General features: G+C 59.4%; 3 protein-coding genes and 1 long non-coding RNA gene across 13 annotated transcripts in view; 2 read left to right on the top strand and 2 right to left on the bottom strand.

Annotated features, from left to right (window-relative positions):
- Positions 1 to 15,574, top strand: part of VDR (vitamin D receptor) — a 34,202-nt gene extending 18,628 nt beyond the window's left edge. For all 3 annotated transcript variants that reach the window (XM_052668650.1, XM_052668641.1, XM_052668632.1), the window contains 8 exons: positions 368 to 518; positions 5,449 to 5,579; positions 10,945 to 11,129; positions 11,290 to 11,413; positions 11,804 to 11,975; positions 12,420 to 12,571; positions 14,025 to 14,141; positions 14,303 to 15,574. In XM_052668650.1, coding sequence (XP_052524610.1) covers positions 368 to 518; positions 5,449 to 5,579; positions 10,945 to 11,129; positions 11,290 to 11,413; positions 11,804 to 11,975; positions 12,420 to 12,571; positions 14,025 to 14,141; positions 14,303 to 14,562 — 1,292 coding nt within the window. In that variant the 3' untranslated portion in view covers positions 14,563 to 15,574. The remainder of the gene's footprint in view (positions 1 to 367; positions 519 to 5,448; positions 5,580 to 10,944; positions 11,130 to 11,289; positions 11,414 to 11,803; positions 11,976 to 12,419; positions 12,572 to 14,024; positions 14,142 to 14,302) is intronic.
- On the bottom strand, positions 12,805 to 13,611 carry LOC128073586 (uncharacterized). Of its 7 annotated transcripts, none has more exons than XR_008202791.1 (4): positions 13,534 to 13,611; positions 13,411 to 13,492; positions 13,042 to 13,287; positions 12,805 to 12,918 (listed from the first exon to the last, which is right to left on the bottom strand). It is a non-coding gene; the product is annotated as an uncharacterized LOC128073586 (long non-coding RNA). The 7 variants fall into 7 exon arrangements; XR_008202778.1 differs by having other exon boundaries at positions 13,124 to 13,287; XR_008202780.1 differs by having other exon boundaries at positions 13,124 to 13,246.
- A 519-nt stretch (positions 15,575 to 16,093) lies between the features above and the next one.
- MYG1 (MYG1 exonuclease) lies at positions 16,094 to 18,703 on the top strand. 2 transcript variants are annotated; one of them, XM_052668707.1, is made up of 7 exons: positions 16,094 to 16,304; positions 16,849 to 16,961; positions 17,036 to 17,195; positions 17,299 to 17,448; positions 17,525 to 17,647; positions 18,034 to 18,215; positions 18,294 to 18,703. In XM_052668707.1, exons 1-7 carry the CDS (start codon positions 16,131 to 16,133, stop codon positions 18,475 to 18,477), a joined length of 1,086 nt encoding a protein of 361 aa, XP_052524667.1. In that variant the 5' UTR covers positions 16,094 to 16,130; the 3' UTR covers positions 18,478 to 18,703. The 2 variants fall into 2 exon arrangements, with proteins under 2 accessions (XP_052524667.1, XP_052524660.1); XM_052668700.1 differs by having other exon boundaries at positions 16,846 to 16,961.
- A 1,562-nt stretch (positions 18,704 to 20,265) lies between these two features.
- AAAS (aladin WD repeat nucleoporin) lies at positions 20,266 to 26,337 on the bottom strand. The gene is given in 18 exon segments (XM_052668688.1): positions 20,266 to 20,446; positions 20,593 to 20,677; positions 21,007 to 21,088; positions 21,709 to 21,776; positions 21,879 to 21,972; positions 22,454 to 22,544; positions 22,627 to 22,687; positions 22,921 to 23,045; positions 23,264 to 23,384; positions 23,553 to 23,696; positions 23,899 to 24,078; positions 24,272 to 24,370; positions 24,825 to 24,871; positions 25,026 to 25,117; positions 25,229 to 25,284; positions 25,626 to 25,750; positions 26,201 to 26,301; positions 26,304 to 26,337. Coding segments are annotated over 18 exon segments (1,731 nt in total). The 5' UTR covers positions 26,323 to 26,337; the 3' UTR covers positions 20,266 to 20,305.
- Positions 26,338 to 27,968: the final 1,631 nt, after the last annotated feature.

Below are 27,968 nucleotides of genomic sequence, written 5' to 3'. Positions count from 1 at the left end.
CTCTGCTTTGGGTGAATTTGGCCTCTTTCAAGGCTCGTTTTTTGGGAGCCAAGTGCGAAGGAGTGGAGGAGAAAGGATCGGGGTTTGGAAGTGGGCTGTTGGGGTCTGATTGCTGAAGTGCAGCAAATGAACGTGAGCACGTTGTGCTGTGGGGGTCGGTCCTGCCCTCACCGGGCAGATCCACAAACACGTGCTGTGATCCTGCTTGGTGATGGTGTCATGATGTAGAGCCAGAGGAACACAGAAGCTTTTCTTGTCACATTGCAAAAAAAAAACAAACCAAAACCAACACCTTTATTTGCATCTGATTTGCTTCTTGTAAAGCTGTGACAGCTGCCACAAACGCTGCTTTCCTCTGCCCCTCCAGAGATGGAAACCATGGCTGCCAGCACATCCCTCCCAGACCCGGCTGCTGAGTTTGATCGCAACGTGCCCCGAATCTGTGGGGTGTGTGGGGACAGAGCCACCGGCTTCCACTTCAACGCCATGACCTGCGAGGGCTGCAAGGGCTTCTTCAGGTGAGCTGAGCAAAGATTCCCACCCCACATGCTGACTGCTGCTGGTGCTCAGGGTGCAGCCCTGCAAGGCTTTGCGTTGCAGGCAGCCAATGTGTCCTCAATAATTCAGACCCCACAAGGTGTTTCCCCTGTATTTCCCTTCTTGTGGCTACCAGGGGCTGTCAGCCATCTGTTAGGAGCCTTGCAGACTTCACATGCTGCATAGATAGGAGCATGCCAGCCTCCAGCGTGAGCCTGGGCTGGGAAGAGCAGACCCAGAGCCGGCGGTCTGGGAGTTTGAACAGCTGTAGTTTTTGTTTGCAGCTGATTTGAGGCTTTTTTCAGCCGCCAGGTGAGTGTCTCCTAGTCTGCAGCTGCTCCTAACGAAGGCAAAACCATCCGAGGGCCTGATGAGCTGTGAGTTGGTGGGTGTTTTAGTGGCTCGCTTGCCCTGACGGTGTCAAACCATTCACGTGGGAATTCAGGTCGCTTGCACCAAGTGAGAGAATGACTAAGAGAGACGAGGAGAGATAATGGCTGGCGTGGGACTGGCAGGGAGAGCCTTGCTCAAGCACCGTGTGCTGCAATGAGATGGAGGCAGTGGGCTGCAGACACCAGAGCACAGCGCTGTGTGTTCAGCAGGGCTGTGACAGCAACCGGGGCACAGGTTTGCAGTGCGAAGTCACAGCTCCTCCCCTGGCAGGAATTTTGGGGCTAATGGAGGTTTTCACACACCGCAGCCTGGCCAACCTGAGCAACGACATTTTCCTCAATTCCTGCTGCTCAGTCAGTAACTCTGCTTTCAGGTGCTGCCCTTCACGCTCTGGTTTGGTGGCCCCAAGCTTCCCTGTCCCCTCCGTGCCTGCGGTGGCCGTGGGGTGGATGGGGCTGGTCCTAAACTGGCTGCAGGGCAGCTGCTAACGCTGTCAGCCCTCCTCTGCACTCTGCTGCTTCCCCATCTCTGCTGGTGCAATCATGTACGACACGCAGCTGCAGCAGCATTTCTGAGCAGATGTTTTAATGGTGTGAAAAGCACTCGTCGTCAGCTAGCCCTTCATGCCCCCTATAAGGCCTTGATTTTCAATTTAAGGCTCTACTTTTCCTTCATCTTGCTTTCCAGGCACGCCGTCCCCATGCTGGGTCTTGGTGTGTTCTTTCTTGCCCAACCAGGCTTGTTTACAAGCTATTTAGAACCGGTGAATGGAGTAATCCTTGTTGCTACCACAGTATGCAGGTGCTTTCTGCCTGAAAACACCACAGCACTGCTATGGGGGAAGCTGGACCCCTTAAAACTCACCCAGAAAATCTACGCCTCCCTTTGCACAGACCACAAACACTTTGTTCCTATGTGCACTTGCTGGTTTTAGCTCCCTGAGCAGGTTTTTGAAGAGCCACTGCACAGATACCAATTCCTGGTGGCTGCCTTGCAAGTCAGAATCGAGCCTGGAAGGAACAAAGGGGGTGAAGGGATTCCAGGCTGCAGTGGCAAAACCTGGGGTGAAGGAACTTCACCCAGCTGCTTTGGGTCGTATCTGTGTGGACGATTCCCCAGCATGAAATCAGGACCTGGGTTTCACGGCTCTATAAAAGGCATTAGGAATTTACTGGCACCTCTGGGTGCTCAAACGTGCACCTAAGCTGCAGCACAAACAGCCCTGAGGCAACCTTTGGCCGCTGGCTTCAAAGTCTGCCGTTTATTAATGATGCCAACGGCAACAGTGGCCTTTTATTGAGCTCTGCTGTTTGCTCAGGGGCTCTTAAAATGCATCTAAGCCAGAGTGATTTATTCTGCTGCGACTTGGCTGAAGCATCCGCAGTTTCTCTGGTTTATTCTGAAGTTCCAGCGCAGAGACACTGGGTGTTCATAGCAGAGCTGCTCGGAAAGGCTCTGCGTGTTTCAAAACCCAGCAGCTCCCCACCCATCCTGTCTGCATCACCGTTTCTCCCACTCCTGTAATCCTCCCCAGTTGGTCTTTGCCCTGTTCTCCATGGAAGTGGGAGATGAATTCCTCTTTTCTTTTGAAATAAATCCCCGGGGCCGTGAGCCGTTCAGCTTCCAGTCTCCATCCTGCTGTGTTGTCCTCCTGTTCCTGTTGCTGCAAGGAGGCAACCTGCGAGCTGCTGCTTGGGTTGTGAGTGGTGCTGAGTTGACGGCGTGGTGGTGATGGGTTGATGGTTGGACTGGTGGATCCTAGTGGCCTTTTCCAGCCTTTATGACTCTATGCATGGGAGAAAGGAGGCTGAAATCCACGTAATGCAGAGTCCAGGAGTGATGCCAGACCTTGGGGGTTGTGCATCCAGCAGGAGATGTGCACCTGGCCGAGGTGAGAATGGTTTGGATGCGCCAAAATGCTGGTTTAAGTGGTAGAAAGTGAGCAGCAGAAACCAGGCACAGCAGCCTTACTCCTCAGCTTGCTTCGAGGGCTCATCCTAAAGCCTGTTGCCCAACAAAAATGTTCCAAGGGGTCTCCAAAGACAGGTTGGGATAAGAGGTGGCTGACGGCTCCCAGAGGGATTTGGGAGAGAAAATGAGAATGGTGCCGGAGGGCCAAAGCTGTTGGACTTGCTGTTGATGCTGGGCTTCCCTGGGGGCTTGGAGGAAGCGAGGAAGAAATAAGAATTATTTAACCCCAAAGTGTGACAGCTTCACCCTGTTTCGTGGGTAAAGGCAGTGCCAAAATGAATCCCAGTGTTGCTTACAGGGCTTGCAACTGAAATGTGGAGTCGGAAAGGCTGCAGTGGGGTTTGGTGAGGAGCAGGGCTGCTTTTGGGACCTGCAGCATCACGTGGGCTCCGTCAGTGTGAGAGCCGTGTGCGCTGAGATCCCACTTCACTCGCACAAAGATCAGCGCCGTGGGGCTCAGCGCAGCTCTGCCCATCCCTGTGGGTTGGGAGTCCCATAGGCAGGCTTTGCAGCCTCCATCCCTCCTTCTGCAAGCACCCAGCCACAATTTGGGGCAACGCTGGTGGAAATTCTCTCCCCGCTTCCCCACCACAGCACGGGCAGAGCTTGGGGTGATCCGGGTGACCCCAGACTCCCTGCAGCCTTCCTTCCCCATCCCCGGCTGAGGCTTTGTTTACTGCCGCCAGCTCAGTGCAGGGAGGGAAGGTTATATTTAACATCCTGCCTGGGACAGGGCTGTAAATGAGCCCTGAAATGGCCACTTGTGGGGCTGTACAAAAATACACCGGAGCCAGACGGCTGCGCTCGCTCTGCTGATGCAAGGCTGGGCGCTGCGGGGCCGCCGACCCCAGGGCAGGGAAACGCTGCTCAGAAACCCTCCGTTGTGCCCCGCTGCCCTGGGTTCAAATAAGCTGCAATTTTCATTCCAAAACCACAATGTTGGCTTGCACACGGTGCAGCTTTCCCCGCTCCGGGGCCTCGCGTTCCTCTTGTTCGTGCCCTCCCCAGCCTTGCCCTGGGCTGTGGGGCAGAAGACGCTGCTCCAGATACCCAAAAATTACAAAGATTTGTTCACCGAAACTGGGGGATTGAGGGGTGTTTGGTTGCAAACCCTGCTTTGCCCCTGGGCTGGGCAGTGTTTGTCCTCGTTCCTGGAACGATGCTGGTTTTAGCAGAAGGGGAAAACCCAGAGAAAAGCGGTCAAACCAAAACCCAGCTGTAAGGCAGAACGCAGAGTCAGGGCTGCGGAGGCAGGTGCTGGAGGCTCCGCCATCAGCTTCTCCTGAATTCATTTCCCCAGATGCGTTTACACATCTGTGAGGTGAGAGGAGGGTGAAACCTGGCTGTTTACATCTCCGTTTGGAAAGCAGCCTCTAATTGCACCCTCACGGGTCTGCAGCCCAGGAGCACCGTGTGTATTTATACCCTAGAGGCACAGCCCTGGCGCTGCTCCTGGGCTGGAGATCCCTGTCCTGTGCCCACGGAGCTCAGGACCGCGTCCACTTGGCATTGCAAGAGCATTTTATCACTGCTCCTCCTTGCAGGACTCCATTTGGGGGCGTTAATTTCAGGCGGTTTGGTTTCTCACTGTTGTACTCCAGCTGTGTCTCGGTGCTGTTCTCTTTCTGTGTGCTTTTCTGCTGCGTTTGCCCTTCTGATCACTTCATTTCCAGCCCGGGGGTTCGGTTTGCCTCCATTCAAACTCACATCTTCATTTAAAATGAGTGCTGTGTGTAGAAATGCACGTAAAGATAAGCCTTGCTCGCCGATGGAAGATCATCGAGTCGCTTTCTCCAAAGCAGAGATGTGGCATCGCCGAAACCACCCTGAATGGCCAAACTCAGTTGTCCTGCAGTGTGTCATTAGTGGATATCAGGAGCTTGTAGCTGGGACCTGTGGCTTTGACCCTTTGTACTTGGAAGCTTTGCAGTCCTGATCGTAGCAGCGGATTAACGTGGCACGGTGTGGTTTTGGTGGAAAAGAGGTTATTATGTTAAGTGTTGTTTCTCTCATGTCCTGCAGTGAGGTTTTTCTCGTGCACATGCAAGCATGCACTCCAGCCAGTTATTCTAGCAAAGCCAGGCTTTAAAGGCTGGTAAATGTTTAATAACGCTGCTTTAGTACATGCTGCTCTGTCCTCTGGTTTCTCTGTCCCTGGGTGGACATTTCTCTACAGTTCCACCTCCTCCTCTTGGGCTTCAAAACAACGTGAAACCAGAAAGCCGTTTCAGTGGTGTTGAGCCCTCAGGCTGCGTCCTTTTGAGGGCACCTTTTCCATGCTGTCCAGACCTGGAAGATCAAACCCAAATGTGCACGCACAACACCTTCCAAGTTGAGCCTTTCCAAGAGCCCAGCTGAGCTGCTGGGTGTCAGGTCAATCGTCCCCTCTCAGCAGCCTTTCTCCAGCAGTTTTGCTGTCCAGACACTTGGATCTGCGCTCGCGTCTCCCCCTCCGGCTGCTTGGAGCATCCCTCGTGCACCTCAAACAGCGCTGTGTGACCCAGGGTGTGTTGTTGATTTTTTTTCTCCCCTCCTGTTCCTCTGCAGGAGAAGCATGAAGAGGAAAGCGATGTTCACCTGTCCGTTCAACGGGGACTGCAAAATCACCAAGGACAACCGGCGGCACTGCCAGGCCTGCCGGCTGAAACGCTGCGTGGACATTGGGATGATGAAGGAGTGTGAGTACGCTGGGTGCGCAGGGCTCAGCCTCGCGGCCCTGGCGCCCTTCTTCTTAAAACCTCTGTGCCCAAGGCTTTAAAACCCGCACGAGGACTGGAAGAGGATGCAAAGGGCAGGGGGACGGCGTGGGTAATGATTGCGCGGGGCTCATTTAATGATTGAGGCGTTTGTGAGCTGGCTTTGCTGGCAGCTGCATGGTGAGCACATCCGGGGCCGTTGCTGATTAACTCACGGATGGAGCCCATTCACGTCCTGTCCCGTGCAAAGTCATCGTCCTCCCGCAGCGCGTGGCCGAGCAGGCAGGGAGAGCTGGAGAGCCTCCGAGTGCTGATGCTGTGGGATGGGGAGCTGCGCTCGCAGCCAGCCGTTCCACCTTTTGCTCTGCAATAGCTTTATTTCAGGCCCCTGGTCCTGCAGCAGGGTCCGTCCGTCCCGCCACGTGCAACGCAGAGGCTTAAACAAATAGCAGAGGGAAGTAAAGCACTTTTTAACCCAATCTAAACAGGTTAATGTTGTCCAAATATTTGTTTGTTTTTTTTTTTTGACTGTATTTATAGATAAGCAGCTTTTAAAAATAAAAGCTGCTTGGCACGTTTCCTCCTACACACGCGTGCTTTCTACGCCCCGAGACTTCAGGAGTTTAAACCAAAATAACAGCCCTCTGCTAGGAGACTGCAAACAGGACAGCCTGTCCCATGATTGATGGGCTTGAAAATTCAAAGCTGGCTTGGCAAATGGAAGTGCTGAACGTTTCCTTATGTGCCGAGCGGAGAACAAACAGCGCCCGGTGGCACGGGGTGCAGATCTGCAAACCAGAACTTGCAAAGAACTTGAAGAAAAAAAATGCCTAAATGTTCAGGAGCCCCGGAGATCAAACAGATCTTGAGGCCCCCAAATCCTGTAAAGTGTCGGCTGTGCTCTGTAGGGGGGTAGGAAAGCAAAGAGCAGGCAATGCACCAGGTGAATCCTTCTCTCGTGAGAGCACAGGGATGGGGAAGCAAACCGGAGCAGGTCTGCATCCCATGTTCTGCCCTGCAGAAACAGCTGCTCCCTTTGGTTTAACGCTTGGACACGGCAAAGAGCCAGAGCTGCTCCCTGTAGTCGGCCGAGCAGTGTGGGAAGCACTGCACAAAGCACAGTTTTGGTGTTCTGCTGCTTTGGCATTTGTTGTCACACCTGATTTCTTGGTTGGAACAGCACCGTTAGGCACTTTCTGCTCCCGAACCCGGCTCTGAGGTGTTCCAAGAGCAGCAGGAGAGCCGTCCTCATTGATGGCATGTTTACACTGTGGATCTTATCTCACTCAGAGGGAGGAAAAGCACTGAGCTGATTGAAAAGGAGAGCGCTGAAATGCCCCAGCGCACGAGGCTGCCTGGCTGGGAGCCTCCAGCCCTGGTTACTGCAGTTTGTTTGGCATCACCGTTGCCAACAAGGGAAATGTGTTGACTTGTAGCAGTCAATTACCCAGGAAGGGTCAGAAAATGCACGGAGGGATTCGCCTGCCCGCCTCGGGGTTAACTTGTAAGCGACCCCCCCTTAGCAAACGGATTCTGTATTAATGAAACCTAACCGAGGAGCCTAAAAATAGCCTTCCTGCAGCCTCTGCTGCTGCTTCAGTGAATGGGAACAAGGTGTGCTGCTGTTATTTTTAGGTGGCATCGTGGATCTTTGAACTCTTGGGGTGGGCTCGTGTCTTCCCCGGGCTGCGGTTGCTGGCACGGGTAGGGATGGGCTTGGTTTGCTCCGCTGCTGATGGGTCCGAAGCAGAAATTAGAGCAAAAATGGATAAGGAGGAGGAGGCAGATGTGGACGCTCTTTGTGCTTGTGTTAATTTGAGGTCTGGTGCAGGCAGCTCCGTCTCCTCCTCCTGTCCTAAATCTTGGGTGGCTTTCAGCGTTGCCCCCAGCCACGTCTGCACGGCTCCAGGCTCGGTGCTGCAGTGAGGGGCCCTCAAGAAGGTGAAGGCTTTGTGTGTGTTGAAAATGGCACAGAGCAGAAGCCCTGCCCTGCTGCGCTCCCTGGGGAGCTGAGGACAGCCGCTGTCCCCACGAGGGACCAAGGAAGGGATGAGTTGCAGCCATAGGAACACGCTGAGCCCAGCAGTGAGGGTCAGGGCCGGGGGCTGATCCACAGCTGCAATCTGCAAGCAGCGTTAGCAAATATTTGTGGTTTTCCACCCATCTTATCTGCGTGGGGTAAAGCACAGGGCAAGCTTAGGGGACAGCGTCAGGCCACGGGCGAAGGCGAAAGCCGCGTCGTTTGGAAATGTTTTCGGGCTGTTTCCCTTCAGATGGCCCAAGCAATGCTGAGCTCATTCCTTCCATCCCGCAAAATTGCCTCTCGCCAGCTGCGTGGTGCTCCAGAAGGGGCACCCATCCCTCCAGGGCCTTGCGTTACCTGTGGGTAATTCACCTCTCTTGGCCTCGCTGCCCTCTCTTTCCCTTGCTTTTATCAGCTCTGCAGTCATTACAGCACACACGGGCAGGGGATGTGCTTCCCCTTGGCTGCCCTGTGCTGCGGTGCAAAGCAGGGAGGCAGAAAACACAGCGCTGAACTGAGCGGCCGCAGCAGCCTGGCTGCATCTCTCCCTGCTGTGCTACTGCTGGGGGATTTTGGGTGCCTGTCACGGTGCCAGGATCGAGGAGCCTCCTTGGGAGGATCCAGCTGTGCTTGCAGTGTCCTGCTGCAGTTTGTCTGCCTGTGGATGGATTGCAGAGCGTTATGCGGGAGCTGGGATGTGGGGGAAGCGAAGGCAGAGCTGTGGGAGAGGCAGTGGGGAGGAATGAGGTTTGCACCCTGTGAAGGCTGCATCTCGTGAGAATGGCTGCAGAGCGATCCTGGGTGCTTCTGGCAATGGAGCGGGGTCGCAATGCCCTGCAGAGCTCTTTGGGGATGATTCCTGCCCTGATGCCTTGTGGCAAATTAAACACACACTGTGCTGCCCAGCCCTCACCCTGCGGATCACTGCACGGCTTCACTGCAGAGCTGCTGCCGCAGGGGCAGTTCTGCTTCCCCCCATCCTCAATGCCACTCCCTGGGGATGGAAAGGAACCCACGGGGCTTTCTGGGGCTGCGTGGTGTCCCCACGTCCAGCTGAAATGCTGCCTGCCAAGCTTTGATGCAGTGTCTGAGTGCCATCCAGTCTCACACTGATATTTGCTCTGTTTCGTTTCGGTTGGTGTTCGGCTGCCCTTTGCTCCCCCAATGGCGCACGTCTCCCTCCATGCCATCCCCAGCACCTCCAGCTCCCCGCTTTGGCCGAGGCTGCGTGCTCACATCCTCACCCACCAGCCGTGTCCTCGTGCTCTCAGTAACCTCAGAGCAGCCCTGCGGCTTTTCTCCTCTGTCCCTGTGGTGTCTGCAGAGGTCCGTTCTGTGTCTGAACAGAAGTGATGTGCACATGTTGGCTTCTCCTCCTCCTGTGCTTCGGGTCAGGGCAGCCCACAGCCGTTCCACTGCAGCTCTGTTTGTGCCAGGAGCTGGGAGCACAGCTCCAGCTCAGCTCTGGGGAAGGGAGCAGCCCTGGGATCTGATCTCAAGCTGAAGATGCAGGCTGGGGCGCGTTGGCCCCATCCATCCTTCCGTGTGCACGAGGTGAGCGCAGACGAAGCCTTTTTCCCAGGAATTTTATAAAGCCCGTCAGTTGTGCTGTTACCATTTCTCACCCTAAAGCTTCAGCTTTGCTGCTCCCCGTTGGCTGAGCTGCTGCCAGGCTCTGTTGGGGCTCGCACAGCACCGCCTCTGTTTGCAAGATGAGCTGGAAGGGAATTGCGATTGCGTTTATCGCGTCGTTCTGATCTTTAAAACACCTTCGATCTGCCTGCGGGGCTTCCTTCGGGTTTTAGACTCCTGTAAGCTCTGGCAAGTCCCATCAGAGCGTTCAGCACCGACCCAAATCCCTGGCGTTGGTTTTGCAATGGGTTCAGAGCAACGTGCAGCCCGCACCACAGTCTGCCAGGCCTCAAAGCGCTGAAACCCCGGGACAAATAAGGAAAGATGCTCTGTTGTGCAGATCCCATACAGGGAAATCCATCTGCCTTAGGGGATTTGACCAGGGGTCGGTGCATGCGCTCCCATCCCAACTCCTCTTCCTCACTTTCCTCCGTGCTGGGGTGGCTGAGGAGCCGCTGACCCCATCTCAGCTCTGTCCCCCTTCCAGCCCCACGTGGCGCTTCCCAGTGCTGCTGCATTCCTCAGTGATTTCTCCTTGCATGCAGCACCTGGATGGATCCCAAGCTTTCCTAATAGGACAGGAGATGGCGAATTCCCCGTTTCGCCCGGGCTGCCCCCTGCAGCACTGACCGTTCCGTGCCGGTCACAGGAGCGACCTTTCGGCCTCAGCCGCTCATTCAGTACCTCCAGATCTTTAAATCCCCCCCCGAAGGTTGTTGTGCAAGTTTGAAAACGTATTGGAAAAATGCTGTTGGCAAAAGGCAGCAGAAGGGGCCAAGAAGTGCAAATGGCTCCTTGAGCCCCGCTGCCTTCGTCAGCCTCTCCTTCCAGATTCCACCCGACCGCAGGAAGCCGCCTGCCATCAGATAAAACACGCTGGGCTGCTCTGCTAATAACTGGTTCTGGGGCTAATAGCTTCTCAATGAAGGGGCACTGCTATTTATAGGACCCAACAGTGGATATGCTTTGCTGATTGGGAGCGTTAACGAGCCGTTGGGTGCAAAGGTGGGTGCTTGTTGTTGCTTTTCCAACCTTGTGAGGCTCTTCAGGTCTTTAGGTTCTTTATAAGGGTCACATTGGAGCCCAAATTGCCTTTGGATGTTCAAACATCCCTAATAAATGGGAGACGCTTTGCTCGTCGCCTTTGGACCCGACCTTTGGCTGCTGCTGAAGGCTGTTGCTCATAATACAAGCAATAAATTGGTATATTACAGAACAATTGAGGTTGGAAGAGGTCGCTAGGATCAATCTGGTCCAGCCACCACCCATCCCCACCGTGTTTGTGTGTCCCCTCAGCTGAAAAACAGCCGCCGTGCTGCTGCCCACCGCACTGCGCTCCCTCTGTTGTCGGAGCTGAGAGCGGTGGTGCACGAACCCGTCGGCCCACATCTTGAGATTTCTTTCACCCGAAAGCACAGAGCAAACAGTGAGGTCTGGAGCGAAGCCGTGGCGGTGCTGACGTGACCTGACTGCACCCGACGGCACCCAAATGGGCCATAAACGGTGCATAGCAGGGAGCCGTGACCCAGCAGGCGAGGACAGGAGCGGGTTCAGTAATAGGGTCGATGCAGGTTCAATGACCCATTAGCAACGCTGAGGGCTGCTGCTTGGCTGCAGCACACCTGAGGCGCTTCGGTGCTGCTTTCCCAGTGCCTGTTTGCGACCCTTTGCTCTTTCCTTCCATCCCTGCAGTCATCCTGACGGATGAGGAGGTGCAGAGGAAGCGTGAGATGATCCTGAAGCGCAAAGAGGAGGAAGCGCTGAAGGAGAGCCTGAAGCCCAAGCTGTCGGAGGAGCAGCAGAAAGTCATTGACATCCTCCTCGAGGCCCACCACAAAACTTTCGACACCACTTACTCCGACTTCAACAAGTTTCGGGTACGTTGGGGGGCACAACAGCCCCGATTCCCACCTCAGCACCAGCAGCTCCAAGAAACTTCATCAGTTTCATCCCAATAAAAGCCGGTGCAAATATCTCGGTGCTCCCCTCAAGCTTGCTCTCCCAGCCCCATTCCTCTCACCCCGCTCTCTCTTCCAGCCCCCTGTGAGAAGCAAAGTCAGCAGCAGTGCAGCAACGCAATCCTCCTGTGTCGTGTCCCAGGATTTCTCCTCGGAGGACCCCAATGATGTTTTTGGCTCTGATGCCTTCGGTGCATTCCCAGGTACTGGACTCAGCTCTGTGTGTGGCATTTCAGGCATCCTTATGCTATGGAAGCAAAAGGGGAAGAGATTTTTCTAAGCTTGGCCAAGAACGAAATAGTTGTCTCAGCTCTCCTAGGGAATGCATTTGACTCTAAGAGCCTCCTGAGGGTGTTCAGAAGGCTCCTGATGAGCTGAGAGCATGAAGTGCTTGGCTGCATCGGGACCATGAGCTGGGTTGCCGCTGCTCTGCCTGCAGTTAGACCTAAACTAAAAATCCCACAGCTGATGTGACCAAAGCGCTCTCCCGGCCCAAGACAACGACCTCCCAGCACAACAGGCACCATCCCTGCTTCGGGCTGACACCCCTCCCTGTTACATCTCACCCCCATGGACCACCTCCCTCTTTCCAGAGCCCATGGAGCCCCAGATGTTTTCCAACCTGGATCTTTCCGAGGAGAGCGATGAGACCCCCTCCATGAGCATCGAGCTGCCCCAGCTCCCCATGCTCCCACACTTGGCTGACCTGGTCAGCTACAGCATACAGAAGGTGATCGGCTTCGCCAAAATGATCCCCGGATTCAGGTGAGATGTTGTCCCCACGCCAGGTGCCCACGATGGTTTTATGCTCCCAGCAATTCAGTCCCAGCTTCCACAGTCATTTTTCTCCACTTCTCTCTGTCCCCTTCCCAGCTCTGTTCTTACCTTCTTATTCTCTTTCCCTCTCCCTTCCTGGGGTTATTCCTCTTTAATCTTGAGCTGGATTCACCCTGGCCACATAAACAAAATGCCTGAGCTCCTGAGAAAGATGCTAAGGCCATGTGAGTGGTGCTCGTCTTGCTTGTGTGTCCTGAGATCCCGTTTAACACCAGCCCAGCAAGAGTCAGCCTGGAGCCCAGGGCTCTGGGTGCTGCCACTCGATACACGGAGCTGCAGAAATACCCACTGCTTAATTACCCAGAAATTCAGGGTGAGGGAGAAGCCGGATCGTGCCTCTGGTTGTGGACATCTCCTCATTCCCGCCCGCAGGGATCTGACTGCAGAGGATCAGATTGCCCTGCTGAAATCCAGTGCCATTGAGGTGATCATGCTGCGCTCCAACCAGTCCTTCACCTTGGAGGACATGTCGTGGACCTGTGGAAGCAACGACTTCAAGTACAAAGTCAGCGATGTCACCCAAGGTAAAGGTGCTGCCGGGCTGAGGGCTCAAAGGTGGCGCCGCAGCCTGAAATTCAGGTGTAAGAAAACCGTACTGAGCAAACTGCAGATATTCAGGTGGATATTAAACATCTGCCAGCACCTGGGGAAGAGCCTTGGAGTTACCCTGGGATGCTGAGATCCTTGGTGCAAGGCCTTGGAGTAACGCTGGGATGCTGAGATCCTTGGTGCAAGGCCTTGGAGTAACCCTGGGATGCTGAGATCCTTGGTGCAAGGCCTTGGAGTAACCCTGGGATGCTGAGATCCCTGGTGCAAGGCCTTGGAGTAACCCTGGGATGCTGAGATCCTTGGTGCAAGGCCTTGGAGTAACCTTGGGATGCTGAGATCCTTGGTGCAAGGCCTTGGAGTAACCTTGGGATGCTGAGATCCTTGGTGCAAGGCCTTGGAGTAACCTTGGGATGCTGAGATCCTTGGTGCAAGGCCTTGGAGTAACCCTGGGATGCTGAGATCCTTGGTGCAAGGCCTTGGAGTAACCCTGGGATGCTGAGATCCCTGGTGCAAGGCCTTGGAGTAACCCTGGGATGCTGAGATCCTTGGTGCAAGGCCTTGGAGTAACCCTGGGATGCTGAGATCCCTGGTGCAAGGCCTTGGAGTAACCCTGGGATGCTGAGATCCTTGGTGCAAGGCCTTGGAGTAACCTTGGGATGCTGAGATCCTTGGTGCAAGGCCTTGGAGTAACCTTGGGATGCTGAGATCCTTGGTGCAAGGCCTTGGAGTAACCCTGGGATGCTGAGATCCTTGGTGCAAGGCCTTGGAGTAACCCTGGGATGCTGAGATCCCTGGTGCAAGGCCTTGGAGTAACGCTGGGATGCTGAGATCCTTGGTGCAAGGCCTTGGAGTAACCCTGGGATGCTGAGATCCTTGGTGCAAGGCCTTGGAGTAACCTTGGGATGCTGAGATCCTTGGTGCAAGGCCTTGGAGTAACCCTGGGATGCTGAGATCCTTGGTGCAAGGCCTTGGAGTAACCCTGGGATGCTGAGATCCCTGGTGCAAGGGCAGAGATCCCCCAGTGAGATCCCAAGGAAACCAGGCAGAGCAAACAGCACATCGTGACGGGTTGTGGGGCCACGGAGGGCAGGGATGGGATCTGCTTGCTGCGTGCTGTGGGCACCCAAAACGTGTTTTGGTGTTTCTGCACAACGCGGCGCGGTGTGGGAGCGATAAGGAACGCAAACCGCCCGTAGGTTAATTGCCTTTCTGAAGTCATCTGCTCCATAATCTCCTGCCTTAAAGACGCCGCTGGGGAGGAAAGATTGAAAGAAATAACGTTTTTAAAGCTCTGTCAAAAATCATCCTGTGATTCTGTGATCCTGGCGCTCCTCTGCACTGAAGGAGGAGGCGCTGAGCTCCGCGCTCATCTCTCAGCTGCAGATCTGAGGTCTCACCCAGGTGCTAACAGCTCCTCTCTGTCCCCAGCCGGCCACAGCATGGAGCTCCTCGAGCCGCTCGTGAAGTTCCAGGTGGGCTTGAAGAAGCTGAACCTTCACGAGGAAGAGCACGTGCTCCTCATGGCCATCTGCATCCTGTCCCCAGGTAGGAGGACGCTCGTCCCCAAGCTCCCCACCCTGCCAGGCTTTGGCAGCACGAAGGCTCCACCAATATCCCCAAGCCTGGCAGTGCCAGGCTAACAGCCGGACTCGATGACCTCCAAGGTCTTTTCCAAGGGCCGATCTGATGATGCTGGTGTTCCCTAGATCGACCCGGCGTTCAGGACACCTCGCTGGTGGAGTCCATCCAGGACCGCCTCTCAGACATCCTGCAGACCTACATCCGCTGCAGGCACCCCCCGCCCGGCAGCCGCCTGCTATACGCCAAGATGATCCAGAAGCTGGCCGACCTGCGCAGCCTCAACGAGGAGCACTCCAAGCAGTACCGCTGCCTCTCCTTCCAGCCCGAGCACAGCATGCAGCTCACGCCCTTGGTGCTCGAGGTCTTCGGCAACGAGATCTCCTGATTCCAGCCGTGGGTTTGAGCACCCGCGTCTAAAGGGATAAGTCAGCCTTGGCCCCGAGAGGAGGGCTGTGACCCTGGGAGGAGGTTGTACATAGTTTGGTTTCACACTACTGCAGGTCCTGCTTTGTTTTCTTGGCCACGGCGGCCGAGGTTTGCTCGCTGCAGACCCAGATCTGTGCATTTCCCCCCCCCCCCTCCATGAGTGTTTCTTTCACTCGTCTGCAAGAGCTGACTTATCCCTTTATGGATGTTTTGAGGCTGGGTTGCCTTGAACCACTTTTTTTCTGACCAGAAACTGGGGCTGCTCGGAAGGAGAGGCTCAGGTTTTGCAGATTCATGGCACTGGGGAACCATCGAAGGCACCTGTTGAACCTGAGGGACCCCTCCGCTCACCCCCGATTTGAGAAATGTGATGCTGATGGAATTGCACACCCCAGACCCATGCAGGAAAATGCTGAGGCTGCTCCTCAGAGCCCCACAGACAGCGGTGAGAGGTTGGAGAAGGGAACCACAGCCAGGAACAGTCAGCCGGGCTGTGATGTGTGTTCCCAGCACTACTGCCACCCCGTGTCCCACATCAGCCCCACTGCTGACACCATCCTGTAAGGGTGTTGTCTGTTGTCACGTTGAGGCCAGGCGGAGCTAAATGGGCACGCTGAGGTTTCCTGTGCAATGCTGGAGCTCTGGAAGGTGCCCCATCCCCGCTGACCCCACTGAAGCCACTTCTGCAGGGTGGTGGTCCTTCAGGAGGGGTCAGTGGGAGCAGCGCCAGCACGAGGATGGATTTGGGGCCATGAAATGCAGAGGAGCAGCGGGAGCTGAGTGCCTTGGTGGGACGCCAGGCAGCACCGTGTCTGGGGACACACAGCGGTCACGCTGCATGGACAGCGGGGGGTGGGGACCCTGCAGGCAGCCGGACCTGGGGACAGTGCCTGGGGATGGGCGCTGCACGGTGGGCACGGGGGGCAGCGGGGCTCCATCTCCGTGCAAATAAACGTGGCGTGGGAGCAGCACCGGCTGCGCTGTGGGGCTGTGTCCGTCTGTCCGGGTCCGTGTGAAGCTGCTGGAAGTGTCCGTCTGTCCGGGTTTGTGTCTGGGTGGGGCTGCACTAAGTGTCCTTCTGTCTGTCCGTGCTGTTCCGTGTCCGCATGTCCCTCTCTCCCCATCTCCTTTCGCATCCCCGTCTGCGCATGTACGCGTCCACACGTATCGCTGTGTCACTCCGTATCTCCTCAGCTCCCCTCCCCGCAGCCCCGTGTCACCGTTCCCCTCCCACGTACCCCCCCGTGTCCCCACGTCCCCGCCCCCTCCACGTGTCCTAAACTCCGCCCTCTGCGCATGCGCGGGTGGGTCAGGGCGGGGCAGAGCCGCACATGCGCAGTACAGAAGGGCGGGGCGGGCTGAGCCGCCGCACGCGCAGATCAGAAGGGCGGGGCGGGGGCCTTCGGGCGAGGCATGCGCATGCGCCGTCAAAAGGCGCTGTGGAGGCAGGGCCGCACATGCGCAGCGTCGCGGAGGCGGTGCCACGCATGCGCAGCGTCGCGGAGGCGGCACCGCGCATGCGCAGTGATGCGCGGCGGTCTGCGCGCCGTTCCCCTCATGGCCGCCGCCGTCACCGGGAGCGGGGCCGGGTCCAAGCGGGCCCGAACGGAGCCGGTTCCGCGCATCGGCACCCACGATGGCACCTTCCACTGCGACGAGGCGCTGGCGTGCTTCCTGCTGCGCCTGCTGCCGCGCTACCGGGTACGGCCGCGGCCTTCTCGGACCCTTCTGCACTCGGACCTGGTCTTACCTTGCGAGTCCTGCCCTTCCTCAGGGTCGCCCGTGGGTCCCCCGGCCCTGCTGGAGCCCGCAGTGCCACTGAAGAATCTCCCTGGGATCCCCAAGCTCACGTTTTCTGGTCCACCATCCTTCGTCGGGGCCGCAGTGGGGTCCTCAGCCTCCTTTTGGGGTCCTCAGTCTCCGCTGGGGGCCGCTCCTGCCCTCCTTTCCCTTATAACGTCTCCAGTCTCACCAACTCTGGTATCCCCAGCCCCCTGCTGGAGTCCCCAGTCTCGCTTAGGGCCCACCCTGTGATCCCCAGGCCGTTGTCAGAATCCATGGCCCCACCTGGAGGACGCTTTCAGGTCCCCAGTCCTTCACTGGGGCCACACTGAGCTCCCCAGCTCCTTGTTGGGGTCCTCAGCCCCACGTGGTGCCTGCCCTTATGTCCCCATTTCCCCCTTGAGGTCCTGTTCTCCCCAGTCCCACTCTGGGCCCCCCTCAGCCTCACCCCATGCCTCAGCAGGACGCAGAGGTGGTGCGGACCCGGGACCCCCAACGCCTGGCCCAGTGCGATGTGGTGGTGGATGTGGGGGGCGAATATGACCCCGAGAGGCACCGCTATGACCATCACCAGAGGTGAGACACTCCACCACGTTGGGGTCACCACATAAGGGAGCCCCCCCCCGAGGGCTGACCCTGTGATCCCACAGGTCTTTCACCCAGTCCATGCGGAGCCTCCAGCCCAGCAAGCCCTGGACCACCAAACTGAGCAGCGCTGGGTTGGTTTATTGCCACTTTGGCTCCCAAATCCTTGCTGGGCTTCTGGGACAGCCAGAGGACAGCCCCGTTGTGACTGCACTCTACGATAAGGTACGGGGGATTTGTGACCCACCAGCCTGACTTTCCCTTGTGGAAACCACCCCATAAAAGAGGGGTTGGGTTCCAGGCGTTCTGACCCCACCCTGTCCCCAAGCTCTATGAGAACTTTGTGGAGGAGATCGACGCCATCGACAACGGCATCGCGCAGACGGACGGGGAGCCCCGCTACGCCCTCACCACCAACCTCAGCGCCCGCGTGGGGCACCTGAACCCCCGCTGGAACGACCCCGACCAGGACACTGAGGTGGGGACACGTGGGAAAGGGGGAACGCAGAGCTGCGTTCTTTGGGGTCGTTGCTGATCTTCTGCTGCATCCCCAGGCTGGGTTTAAGCGGGCAGTGGAGCTGGTGGGCAGTGAGTTCATGGACAGGCTCGACTATTATCACCGTGCCTGGCTGCCTGCGCGGGCGCTCGTGGAGGACGCCATCCGGCGCCGCTTTGAGGTGCTCCCTGTGCTTGTTTTGGGGGGGTTTAAAGGATGGGTGGAAGCCTGGGGCAAGGGGAGGCCAGGTCCCCTTGGTGTTGACCTCCCCGCACAGCTCAGGGCACAGCTGTGCACCCCGTTTCTCTCTCTGCACCCTTACAGCCACTCTCTGTGCACCCCTGTAACACCACACATTGTCACACATTCCCATCCTCCACCACCACTCACCCTAAACAGGTGGTGGTGCATCCCCACAGCGCAGGGTCTCATTGGGAGGGGGGGGCTGTGCTATTCAGATGGAGAAAAGCGCAAGAAGGGGGGGAGAAGCTGAGGCGCAGGGCAGTGCTGGGGCACAGGGCAGGACCTCACGTGCCACCACGCAGCCGCATCGTGTTCCCTCTGCAGGTGGACACAAGCGGGGTGATGCTGGAGCTCCCGCAGGGCGGCTGCCCCTGGAAGGAGCACCTCTTCAGCCTGGAGAAGGAGCTGGCGCTGCCCAACCCGCTCCAGCTGGTGCTTTTCCCCGACCGCAGCGGGCAGTGGCGGGTGCAGAGCGTCCCGGTGGGGCCACGCAGCTTCGAGAGCCGGTGAGCCCCGTCCCCAGCGCCTCCCCTGCCAGGAGGGGACAGGATCTCAACCCCCTGCCCCTTTTCCCACCATCGCAGCCTCCCTCTCCCCGAGCCGTGGCGGGGTGTTCGTGACGAGGCGCTGTCTCAGCTCGCCGGCATCCCCGGCTGTGTCTTCGTGCACTCCAGCGGCTTCATCGGAGGCAACCGTACGCGGGAGGGGGCTTTGGAGATGGCCCGGAGGACATTGGCACTGCAGGGGGTGGGAGCACAAAGCGGATGAGTTCCCCACCCCCCAATGAGTTGCCTGTGCTGGGACTTCTCATGGACTGTTGGCACGGTCACAGCAGGACACCAAAGCAGCTGTGAGCTGCCACTGGTCCCAGTTACAGCGTTAGACCGGTCCGAAAGCACAGAGCAAAGCAAGAGGCTTTTAAGGATTCGGTGCTCTGAAGCCTGGCCTGTTATGTACTGGCTGCCAACACCAGTAAAAACCAGTGCATTCCCAATGCATCTGCTGGTCAGGTAGTGGGAGCTGCTTCGGAGGTGTCCTGGGGCACAGGGGGGCACATGGGGTTCCAAAAGGTCACACGCTGGGGTGCAAAAGCAGGTGCAGCCTCACCATCCCCAGCACTCTGTTGTTGGTTTGGGGGTTGGACTCGATGATCTCTGGAGGTTCCTTCCAACCCCTACAATTCTGTGATTCTGTGATTCCCTCCATCCCAGCTGCCCCTGGGAGGGGAACGTCACCAGCCCAGCTGTCCTGGGGAGGACACAGACCCCCCCCCCTCGCTCCCCGCCTCCCGCTGCAGGGCGATGCAGGCAGCCTGGCTGTTCCTGCTGGCTCTGGGGTTGCCCTGCTGCCCCCGAGGCAGCCGCTGCCCTTTGGGGGGTCCCCAGGGCCTTCCCCCCACCGCCGGCGGTCGCAACGAAACCCTGGCAGGGAGCGGGCAGCCACGGGTGCCAGACGTGGCCATGCTGGTGGCCGTGGGTGGGTGGCTCGGCGCCGTCCTCGCCTACGTGGGACGCTACGTGAGGAGGAGCCGCGCCGAGACCCGTCTGCACCTCGAGTACCTGCGGGCGCTGCCCTGCCGGCGGCCGAGCCCCGGGGAGGAGGAGCCGCTCAGCGCCGTCCTGTGACACCACGGACACCACAGGGGCAGAAGTTCCCAGCAGCAGATCCAAACCGGGGATCCCTCGCCGTCTCCGGTGTGAGTTGTTTACCCCACGTCTTCGTTGGGCTGCTGCCGTCTTTTCCGTGGGGCGGAAGGGCAGCTTCCCTGCCTCGTTTCGGGGTTTGGTTTTCAGGAGGGTCGTGTGGGTCCTGGGGGTGGTGGCACTGTGGGCTGAGCAGGGCCCTCCCTCCCCGTTTCCTCTGCGGAGCGATTACAGCGTAATCCCAGGGATTAACCACGTGTAATCCAGGGCTTTAAGCACTGCCCCCCTCAGCCTCCCCTTAATCCCACTCCGGCCCATCTGCTCCCCCCAGCGCTGTCAGGGCTCACGTGGGGCTGCAGCAGCACTCCCTGAATGGGCTGAGAAGGGGAAGGTCTGTGCCGTGCTGGGTCTCACTGAGCTGCAGCCCTTCTGGTGGTTCCTTACGCCCTCAAGGTGAAGCCCAAAGGCTGCATTTAAGGCCAAGGAACCCTCACAGCCCCTTCGGCCCTCAGTGCAGCCACTTAACCACAGAGCAAAACCCCACGCTCATTGGGGGCTCCCCAGGTGTTTGTTTGCCGCACACAAATGTAGGGGCAGGAACCTCAGATCTGCTTTGGTTTAGGCACAGAATGGCTCTTCTCCTACAGGTGCACTCCAAACCATGACCGGACATCACAGAGCGGCACCAGAGCCCCAGGAACAAAACCCGAGTGGCTTTGAGAACGCATCCCCCCAACAGACTTCCAGGGAACGTTTCCTTGTTTTCCCTGGACAAGGACAGAGCGAGGAGCAGCGCCAGGCGTGGGGAGGAGGAGCCACCTTTAATCTGCACGGCGCTCGACGGCTGAACCCCGCATTCCACAGAATTGAGAGCACGGAGCCGTGCAGAACCTGCGGGGGTACAGGAAGGGGAACAGGGAACTGCAATGGATCCCAAACGTCCTGAGCTGCTGTCAGAGCTCCGAGAAGAGCGGCTGCTCCCTCACGCTGCTGCTGGCCGTCACCACGGCGGGGCTGCGGCCGGGGCTGCCGTAGGGCAGGCGGGAGCTCAGGAAGAAGAAGGGGATGTGGCTGATGGTCCCCGTGGACCAGCACTGGAAAGGACAACGGCGCAAAAGTCAGCACAGGGCAGCACCGTCCCAAAGAGCAATGGGTCACCATCGCCTTCCCTCCGCCCTCTCTGCACGGCGGGGCAATTTCACCCGCTGCATTCCTGACCGAGAGCCGGAGCCGCACTCACCACAGTCAGCAGCGCTCCCTTCTCGAAGCAGGGGTGGAAGGCGATGAGCTGCGGCTCCGCGCTCTGCTCCCCCCTCAGGAATCCGCTGGAAGGGAAAGGAGAGCTGCAGTGAGAGGCGGCGCAGCGCTGTGGGCTTAAGCGCCATCTCTGCTGCACTGAGAGAACCGCAAAGGGTTTTCAGGAGAATCACAGAATTGAAGGGGTTGGAAGGGACCTCCAGAGACCATCGCATCCAACCTCCCAATGCACGACACGTCCAAAATGTGACCGCTTTGGGGGCAAAATGGTACTGCAGCACTGCCTGAAGCAGCAGCGTGGGACGGCAGCAGCACAGCATCTCTCCCACTGCGTCCCGAGGGTGTTTGACCAACCTCCAAAACACCACGAGAAGCCCTGAGCCCATCTGCTACGCACCACGGCAGGAGCTCAAACACGGGGCTGTTGCGGATACGGAACACGGCCACCACGGTTTGCGTCCCCGCAGCGCTGGGATCTCCTGCAGGGGGAAGGGAAGCAGCCGTGAGCTGAGGGTGTGAGGGGCTGGGACAGCAAAGCGGGAGCGACGTGGGGAACGAAGCCACCTCTGCCTGCAGTGCTCTTTTCCCTTCCAAACGGGATCCCCCACAGGACGGGGGCAGCCCTGCTTCCCTGCAGCTTTTCCCTCCCCCATTTCCTCTCCCGCAGCTTTATAAGAGGGACAAAAAACCAAGCGGCCGAGCTCAGGTCCGATGCGGCGTCCCCAGCGCTGCACCTCGGGGCTGTCAAAGCTGTGCTTTGTCTCTGCAGCCAGGAGGGCCTCAACGGCTCAGTTATCCCAAGGCTGCTCCTCGAGTGGGGCCGGGGGCTCAGGGTGCAACGTGGGCACCGTGGGAACGCAGAGAGCTGGCGGTGGGGCTGGGAGAGGTGATTCTGTCTGGCAGTGAGGACGGAACAGTGCTCTCTCCTCGGGGGATAACCAGGAACAGACACCGCAGGGGTGCGGGGGGATGCTTTGTGCAGGGGGGCAAAGTCACAGCGAGGAAGAGCGGACCCCCGACCCCCGAGGAGTTCCCCCCCCCACGAAGGGCAGATTTGGAGCAAATGCAGCAGGGAGCAGCGCTGCAGCACAGCTCTGACCTCGGATGATCACAGCCAGCCGCTCCCCGGTGGGGTCCCACACCATGGACTGCACAGCTCCGCCGACCCTGGAGCGCAGCACAGCACGGTGAACCCACAGCTGGGGAGGGGGTACAGAGCCCCTCCGCCTCCCAGCGTCGCTCCGTGGGGCCGCACGCAGTCAGACCCACCTCTCCTCCCCGTAGGGCGTCTCGAAGGTGGTCTCTGACAGATCTGCCACGATGGAAGCTGTTTTCGAACCTCCCACCTGGCCCTGCATGTCCCCTGAAATGAAGTCCCAGCAGGCGCGCTCGCTTCTGCTTCCCTGCTGTGTGCAGGTTGTCTCTTTGCCCTAAATCTGCTCTTCTGCTCCCAGAACGATGCGGAATTTCCGCCTCTTGGAGCTGTGGAGCCTCCTGCTGTCCCAGCAGCGTCTGCGGTGTTTGGGACGGCGCACAGGGAAGGGTTTCCCTCAACAGAAGTGAGCACCCACTGCCTCCGTGCAAAAGGAGCGCTGAGAGCCAGCGAAAATCTCCCTGCGCAGCTCCAAGCTGAAGATGCAACGCAAGGGGGGAAAATACGGACACCCAACTGCTGTTGAGGGCCCCCACAAACCTCCTCCTTCCACTCCTTTCCCTGCTGTCCCGGCTTTGCTACACCACAGCAGCTTGGAAGCTCTCCCTGATGGACACTGAGCTTCTCTTGGCCACAACCACCCATAGCTGAAAGCAAAACGACGGCCGGGGAGCAAACGGGGGGCACTCACCCCTGTACTCAGAGAAGGACAAGGAGTAGATGACGGACTCCCCCAGCACTGTGAAGAGCAGCCGGCTGCCATCAGGGCTCCAACACCCCGTCTGTGGGGCACAGGGGGACGTCAGAACACCCCGCACACCCCCACGTGGGGGGAGATGCCCCTTCCCACTGCGCCTGCCCCACCTGGCAGCGCCCTTTGATCGTGGGCCACTTCTCACACGTCCACATCTGAGCTTCCCACACTCTGCAAGAGAGAGAGAGAGAATGATGTGAAAGGGATAAACTGCCCCAAAACTGCCCCAATTCAGCCCCTCTGAGAGGAGCCCGAGGCCTTGGACCTGACTTTACCCCCATATGTGACACGGGGGAGAAGGGGAGCAGCGAGGACATAAAGCAGCCAGGTGTGCTTTGATGGGAGGCGAATGAAAATGGGAATAGAATTGAGAGCGAACAAAAGGAGCGGGGTCGGGAGCTCACTTGAACACTGCTGAAGGGGTGGCTGCCAGGACCTTGCTGCCATCGGGGGACCACGCCAAGAAGGTGACCCCACCGCCCCCAAACCACTGCAGCTGGACGCAGTTCTCGGTGGACACATCCCACACCTGGAGGGGCACAGAGGGGTTGGGGGGATGGCAGCGCTCCCACCGTCAGCCGGAGCCCAGAGGTGGCACAGCGCGGGGCGCTGACGCTTCCAGGTCTCAGTGCTCCAAATTCAGGACCCTCCTTTGAGGAAATGCTGTCCCCCGTGGTCACACAGCCGTCTGAATGTCCCAGCAATGGGGTGACGGCCCCGGACCCCCAAACGTGGCCCCACACTCACCAGCATGGCCGTGTCCACAGGTGAGGCCGAGAGCAGCAGCTTCCCGCTGGGTGCCCACGCCAGGCTGGTGACGGGGCTGTGCCCAGGGTAGGACAGCACCTGAGCGCAGCCAGATGAGGGTCTGGGGGACAGAAACCACAGCTGATGGGGGACAGGAGGGACACCAAGAGCTGGTGATGCGCCACAGCGCCTTCTGTACCCCCAGCCGGACGGACAGCAGCCTGGATTTAACCTGAAGCTCAGAGAAACGGGCTCAGGGACACGAGTGTGGGGCTCGTGGGATCGTCACCTGGTGGAGAGGGACGTGGGGTCCAGGTGCCACACGAGGACGCAGCTCTGGCAGGCGACGGCCAGGATGGAGGCACACAGCGGCTTCCAGGCGACGGCGGCCACGTTCCTCTGCAGGCGATGCTTCAGCGATGGGATGGTGGCACTGCGGGGAGGAGGGAGCGTGACAGGAGGCCGAGTGGGGTCACAACAACAACGGGGGACATCCCCGGGGACCTCTCTGCAGCCCTGACCGTGGTGGGTGCCTAAAGCCTATGGGGAGGGGGACCCACCGCGAGCTGTGCCCTTGGGGGGGGGGGGGGACAGAGGGGACCCAGGCAGGTGACACCGGCGCTGCTGGAGCACACCTTGTGTGATTCAGTGCCCACAGCCCGGGGGGAGATCTGGCACTTGTTGGCTTGAAATTCCAACTGGGGGAGAGCGGCTCAGCGGGGCAGCGCTGCTTGGGCCGCAGCATGAGCCGGGAGAGTCTTCTCTTAAGGAGGGCTTTATATGCCTGCCGAGACCTGCCGGGGGAGCAGGGAAACCTAGAGGAGAAACGAGGCTGAAGGGCGGGAGAAAGCCTGGCTGGGGGCTGGGGGTGTGAGGAAGGGTCCTAACGCAGCGCTGTGAGTTCTGGGGGCAGGGAGCAGCGAGAGCACAGGGGTGAGGGAGAGCTGCTGGGCACGTGGCTCGAGGTGGGTTTGGGGGGGTGGGTTTGGGAGCTGCCCCCCTCCTCACCTGCTCGAGTTGTAGACCCGCACGGAGTCGTCCAGCAGAGCCACGGCGAATTTGCTGGTGTGTGGATGCCAGGCGAAGGCACGGACGCTGCAGCCGGCCCTGCGGGAGGGAGGGGGCACAGGGAGCAACCCGGACCCACGTCCGCCATCCCCCAATTCCAACTCCCAAAGCCACCACCAAAATAAATCTCAGCTTTCACTGCTCAGCAAGGCGGCATCCTCTGCGAACTTCCCTTCCTCCTGGCTGTTTCTCACAGGCTGCTCAACAAACAGTCACCGCTCACCGCTTCACCAAGCCCCGGTTCAGTTTAATGCTGTTCCTCCCACGTGCACAACACAGCACCCAGGGTACCAAGCAGCCCCAGGCGATGGGGAATTACTCCCCTCAGCATCCCTGTGCTGGGGAGGCTGAGCACAGAACAGAGGGGTGATGCTGTCCCCTCCCTCCGCTCCACGGCACCGTTCTGCAGGTGTGGGTACACCAGAGGACAGGGTGACACACACACACACACACATCTTGCACGGATTGTGGCCTCGCAGCACACAGCACTCACCAGTCGACCGCCTGGGAGAAGGCAGCAATCATATCCTCACTGGTCAGCTGCAGGGGAAGGGGCAGACAGTGGGGAAGTCAGCGCTGAGCGGGCAGAAAGCCCCTTCCCCCCTCAGCTTCATTCCCTCTGCATCCCTTTGCTGTCCCAGCGCCCTTTCAGCGCCCCATCACAGAAGGGAACTCGCAGTGTTTTGGAACCCACCGAGAGATGTGGGAGGAGGGAGCCGTGCAGGGAGGAGAGCCATCGGCACGCGGTCAGAACGCAGCTCAGCGCCGTCTTCGCCCACTGCAGCCCTGCAGAGAGCACAGAAACGTCAGCACTGCTCCCAGCAGGGGGGGATCCCAGGCAATGGGGCAGCACGGAGCGGTGATGCGGAGCTGCAGGGACCCCCAGGCCCCACTCACCCTCCTCCTCGGCGCTGACGATCTCCTTCAGCAGCCCACACAGCCCCCCGTCCCGCCTGCAGCAAAAGTAAATCAGTGTGGATGCGGGGACCCCACGCCTTCCCCGTGTCCCCACAAAGTCTCCCCTTTGCCCCACTGCAGGCCCAGCACTGAGACCGCTGCACTGAGCTCCCCCCTCTATCCTGACCCCCCTACTCCCAAAAAAGCCCTCAGGGCAGAACCACAAAGTCCCAGATGGGGCCGTGGCTGCCGCAGGGAGGGGAGGAGGCTGCAGAAATTGGTGCGGACCTCGGTGGGGTCCTGAAGGTGCAGCAAAGCCCACGCAGACCCAGCGGGTGCAGAGCAATAACGAACGGGGCTCAGCGCCATCGCTGTTATGGGGGTGGGGGGCGCTCACCAGGCACACAGGACCCTCTTCCACAGGGCCTCGCGGTGGTGCAGGAAGGGCTGAGCCCCCGATTCGGGGCGGCCGGGACCCTTCAGACCGTCCTCAGGCAGAGTGAGAGCGGGCAGCGCTGCCAGCTGCGGGGGGGAGGAAGGGGGGTTACAGTGCGGGATGCGTTTGCTCGGAGCAGGAGGGGAGGAAGTGCTTTCTCGTAGGGGGGAAAGTGTGGGGTGGAGGGGGGCCCACAGAGAATTCTGGGGGAAGGATGGCGGGAGGGTGAGGGGGGCAAGGACAGTTTTAGGGAAAAAGGGGTGGAGGGGTCGTTTCAACCTTTTGGGGAAGGCTGGGGGGTCCCAAACACACTTTGGGGGGGGGCAGAAGTGGGTGATCCCGAGCGCACTGTTAAGGGGAAGTGAGGGGGGGTCCCCAGCATAACCACAGGGGGCGGAAACGGGGGGACAAATCCGCTTTCGGGGATCCGGGGGCCCCCAGCATCACCACTCTCTGGGGGAAGGGTTGGGGGTCCCGAGCCCGCGCCGGGGGTCCGCGGTACTGGGGGGGGGGGGAGGGAGGGGGTCTTTCCTCACCAGGCTCTGGAAGTCGAGCGGCAGCGGCTCCCCCCGCCGCCCGCAGAGCAGAGCGTTGTTAAACTCACAGAGGGTGACGGCGCCCGGGGGGGGCGGGGGGGAAACAGCGCCAGGGAGCACATGGCGAACCGGCACCGGCGGCACCGCCAACCGCGGGCGCCGTTCAACCGCCGACGGAGCCCCGCGAGGGCCAAACCGCGCCGCGTTCCGCCCCGTGTGTGTGTGGGGGGAGCGTTAAAGGGGCCATGTTCTGTGCACGCAGCGCTCGGGCAGCACCGAAGGTCTCCCAACCCCCCCCCCACCCCTTCCCCAGTTCTGTGTCCGTTCTCTCCTCGTACAAAAGCGCGATGGGAAATCGGGGGCCGTCGCGCTGTAACGGGAGCTGATCTTTTGGTGGGCCCACGGCCGGGGAGCGTTGCCCCTTTAAGGGAGGCGGTGCGTCCTCTCGGGGGCGGGAAAAAGGCGCGTGGCGCTGTTGGTGCGCGGGTTTCGCTCCGTCCGCGTCTCTGAGTCCTGGGGTCCCGCGGGTGGCTCTTATGGGGAGCCGCCTTCTATTGGGGTCCCATGAGCATCGCCAGCCCCCCGTGCCGGGGTCCCACGGGTGCCCCACATGGGGACTTTCCTCTATTGGGGTCCCATAGGGGTCCGTGCGCTCCTCTGTCGGGCTTCCCGAGGTCCCCGCATCCCGTTCTATCGGCGTCCCATGGGTGCCCACGTGGCCCTGTGCTGGGGTCGCTCGGGTACCTGCATCCCTGTGCCTTGGGGTTGCGTGGGTTCCCCTATGGGAATCCCCCTGCATTGGGGTCCCCTGGGTGCCATATGGGAATAGCTCTCTATCGGGGTCCCCCGGGTTCCAGCACCCCTCTCCCTCCCCCCCCCCCCCCCCATCCCACCCCCTCCATTTGGATCTCCCCCAACCCTTTTTCCTGGGCTCTCATCTCCCTCCTACCCCCTTCCCCCCCCCCCCCCGATCCCATTTTAGGTTCGCTTTTATTACATTTATCTCCGTGTTTTCCTTCAGCGGCCGCAGGAGTTATTTTAATTTTTTCAGGATATTAAATAAACGCTCTGGCGGGGGGGTGGGGGGGGGGTGGGGGGGGCTGCGGTGGGGGGCCCTGCATTCCTCACCCGTTACGGAGCGAGCGGGGTTTGATAGGAGACAACGATTTGGACGGCGCCGATCGCTAGGAGACATCAGAGCCACCGCAGCGCTGGTGCGCCCCCCCTTCGCCCCCCCCTCAAATCCCCAAAGCCAAAGGGATGGGGGAGGAGGGGGAGCTCAGGGGCCGAGGGTGGCTTTGGGACCAGCGTGGTTTTGGGGAGGCTCCCGTTTGGGGTTTGGCACCGGGATGTGGACGGATGTATTCGGCGCCCGTTGGCAGCGGCCCACCCACAGCGAGCGGCGTTTTTTGGGGGGGAAAAACCCTAAAAGCCAAATAAATCCCAGGAGGTTTGGGGGCTTACGATGCAAGCTGGCACCCAGCACCCCAAATCCCGCCCTCGTGGGGGGTGGCAGCGCGGGGACGGCGCTGTGGCACTGCAGGGGTGTCCTGGGGGTGTCCTCGTGCCTCAGTTTCCCCTCGTGGGTTCCCCCCCCCCCCCCCCCCCGCCGTACGGTGGTGACTCAGCCCGGTGGCACACGTGGCACCCGGGGGTGGCACTCGGGGCTGCGCCACGCTGGCATGGGGACACAGCGCTGTCCCTATGGGCGCTGGCACCCGGCCTGTCCCGCCTCCCTCTGCCTTTTTCCGTGGCTTTATTTTGGGTT

The sequence above is a fragment of the Tympanuchus pallidicinctus genome, unplaced genomic scaffold, assembly GCF_026119805.1.
Source record: "Tympanuchus pallidicinctus isolate F22 unplaced genomic scaffold, pur_lepc_1.0 scaffold106, whole genome shotgun sequence".
NCBI lineage: Eukaryota > Metazoa > Chordata > Aves > Galliformes > Phasianidae > Tympanuchus > Tympanuchus pallidicinctus.
This window is presented reverse-complemented; position numbering and strand designations above follow the sequence as displayed.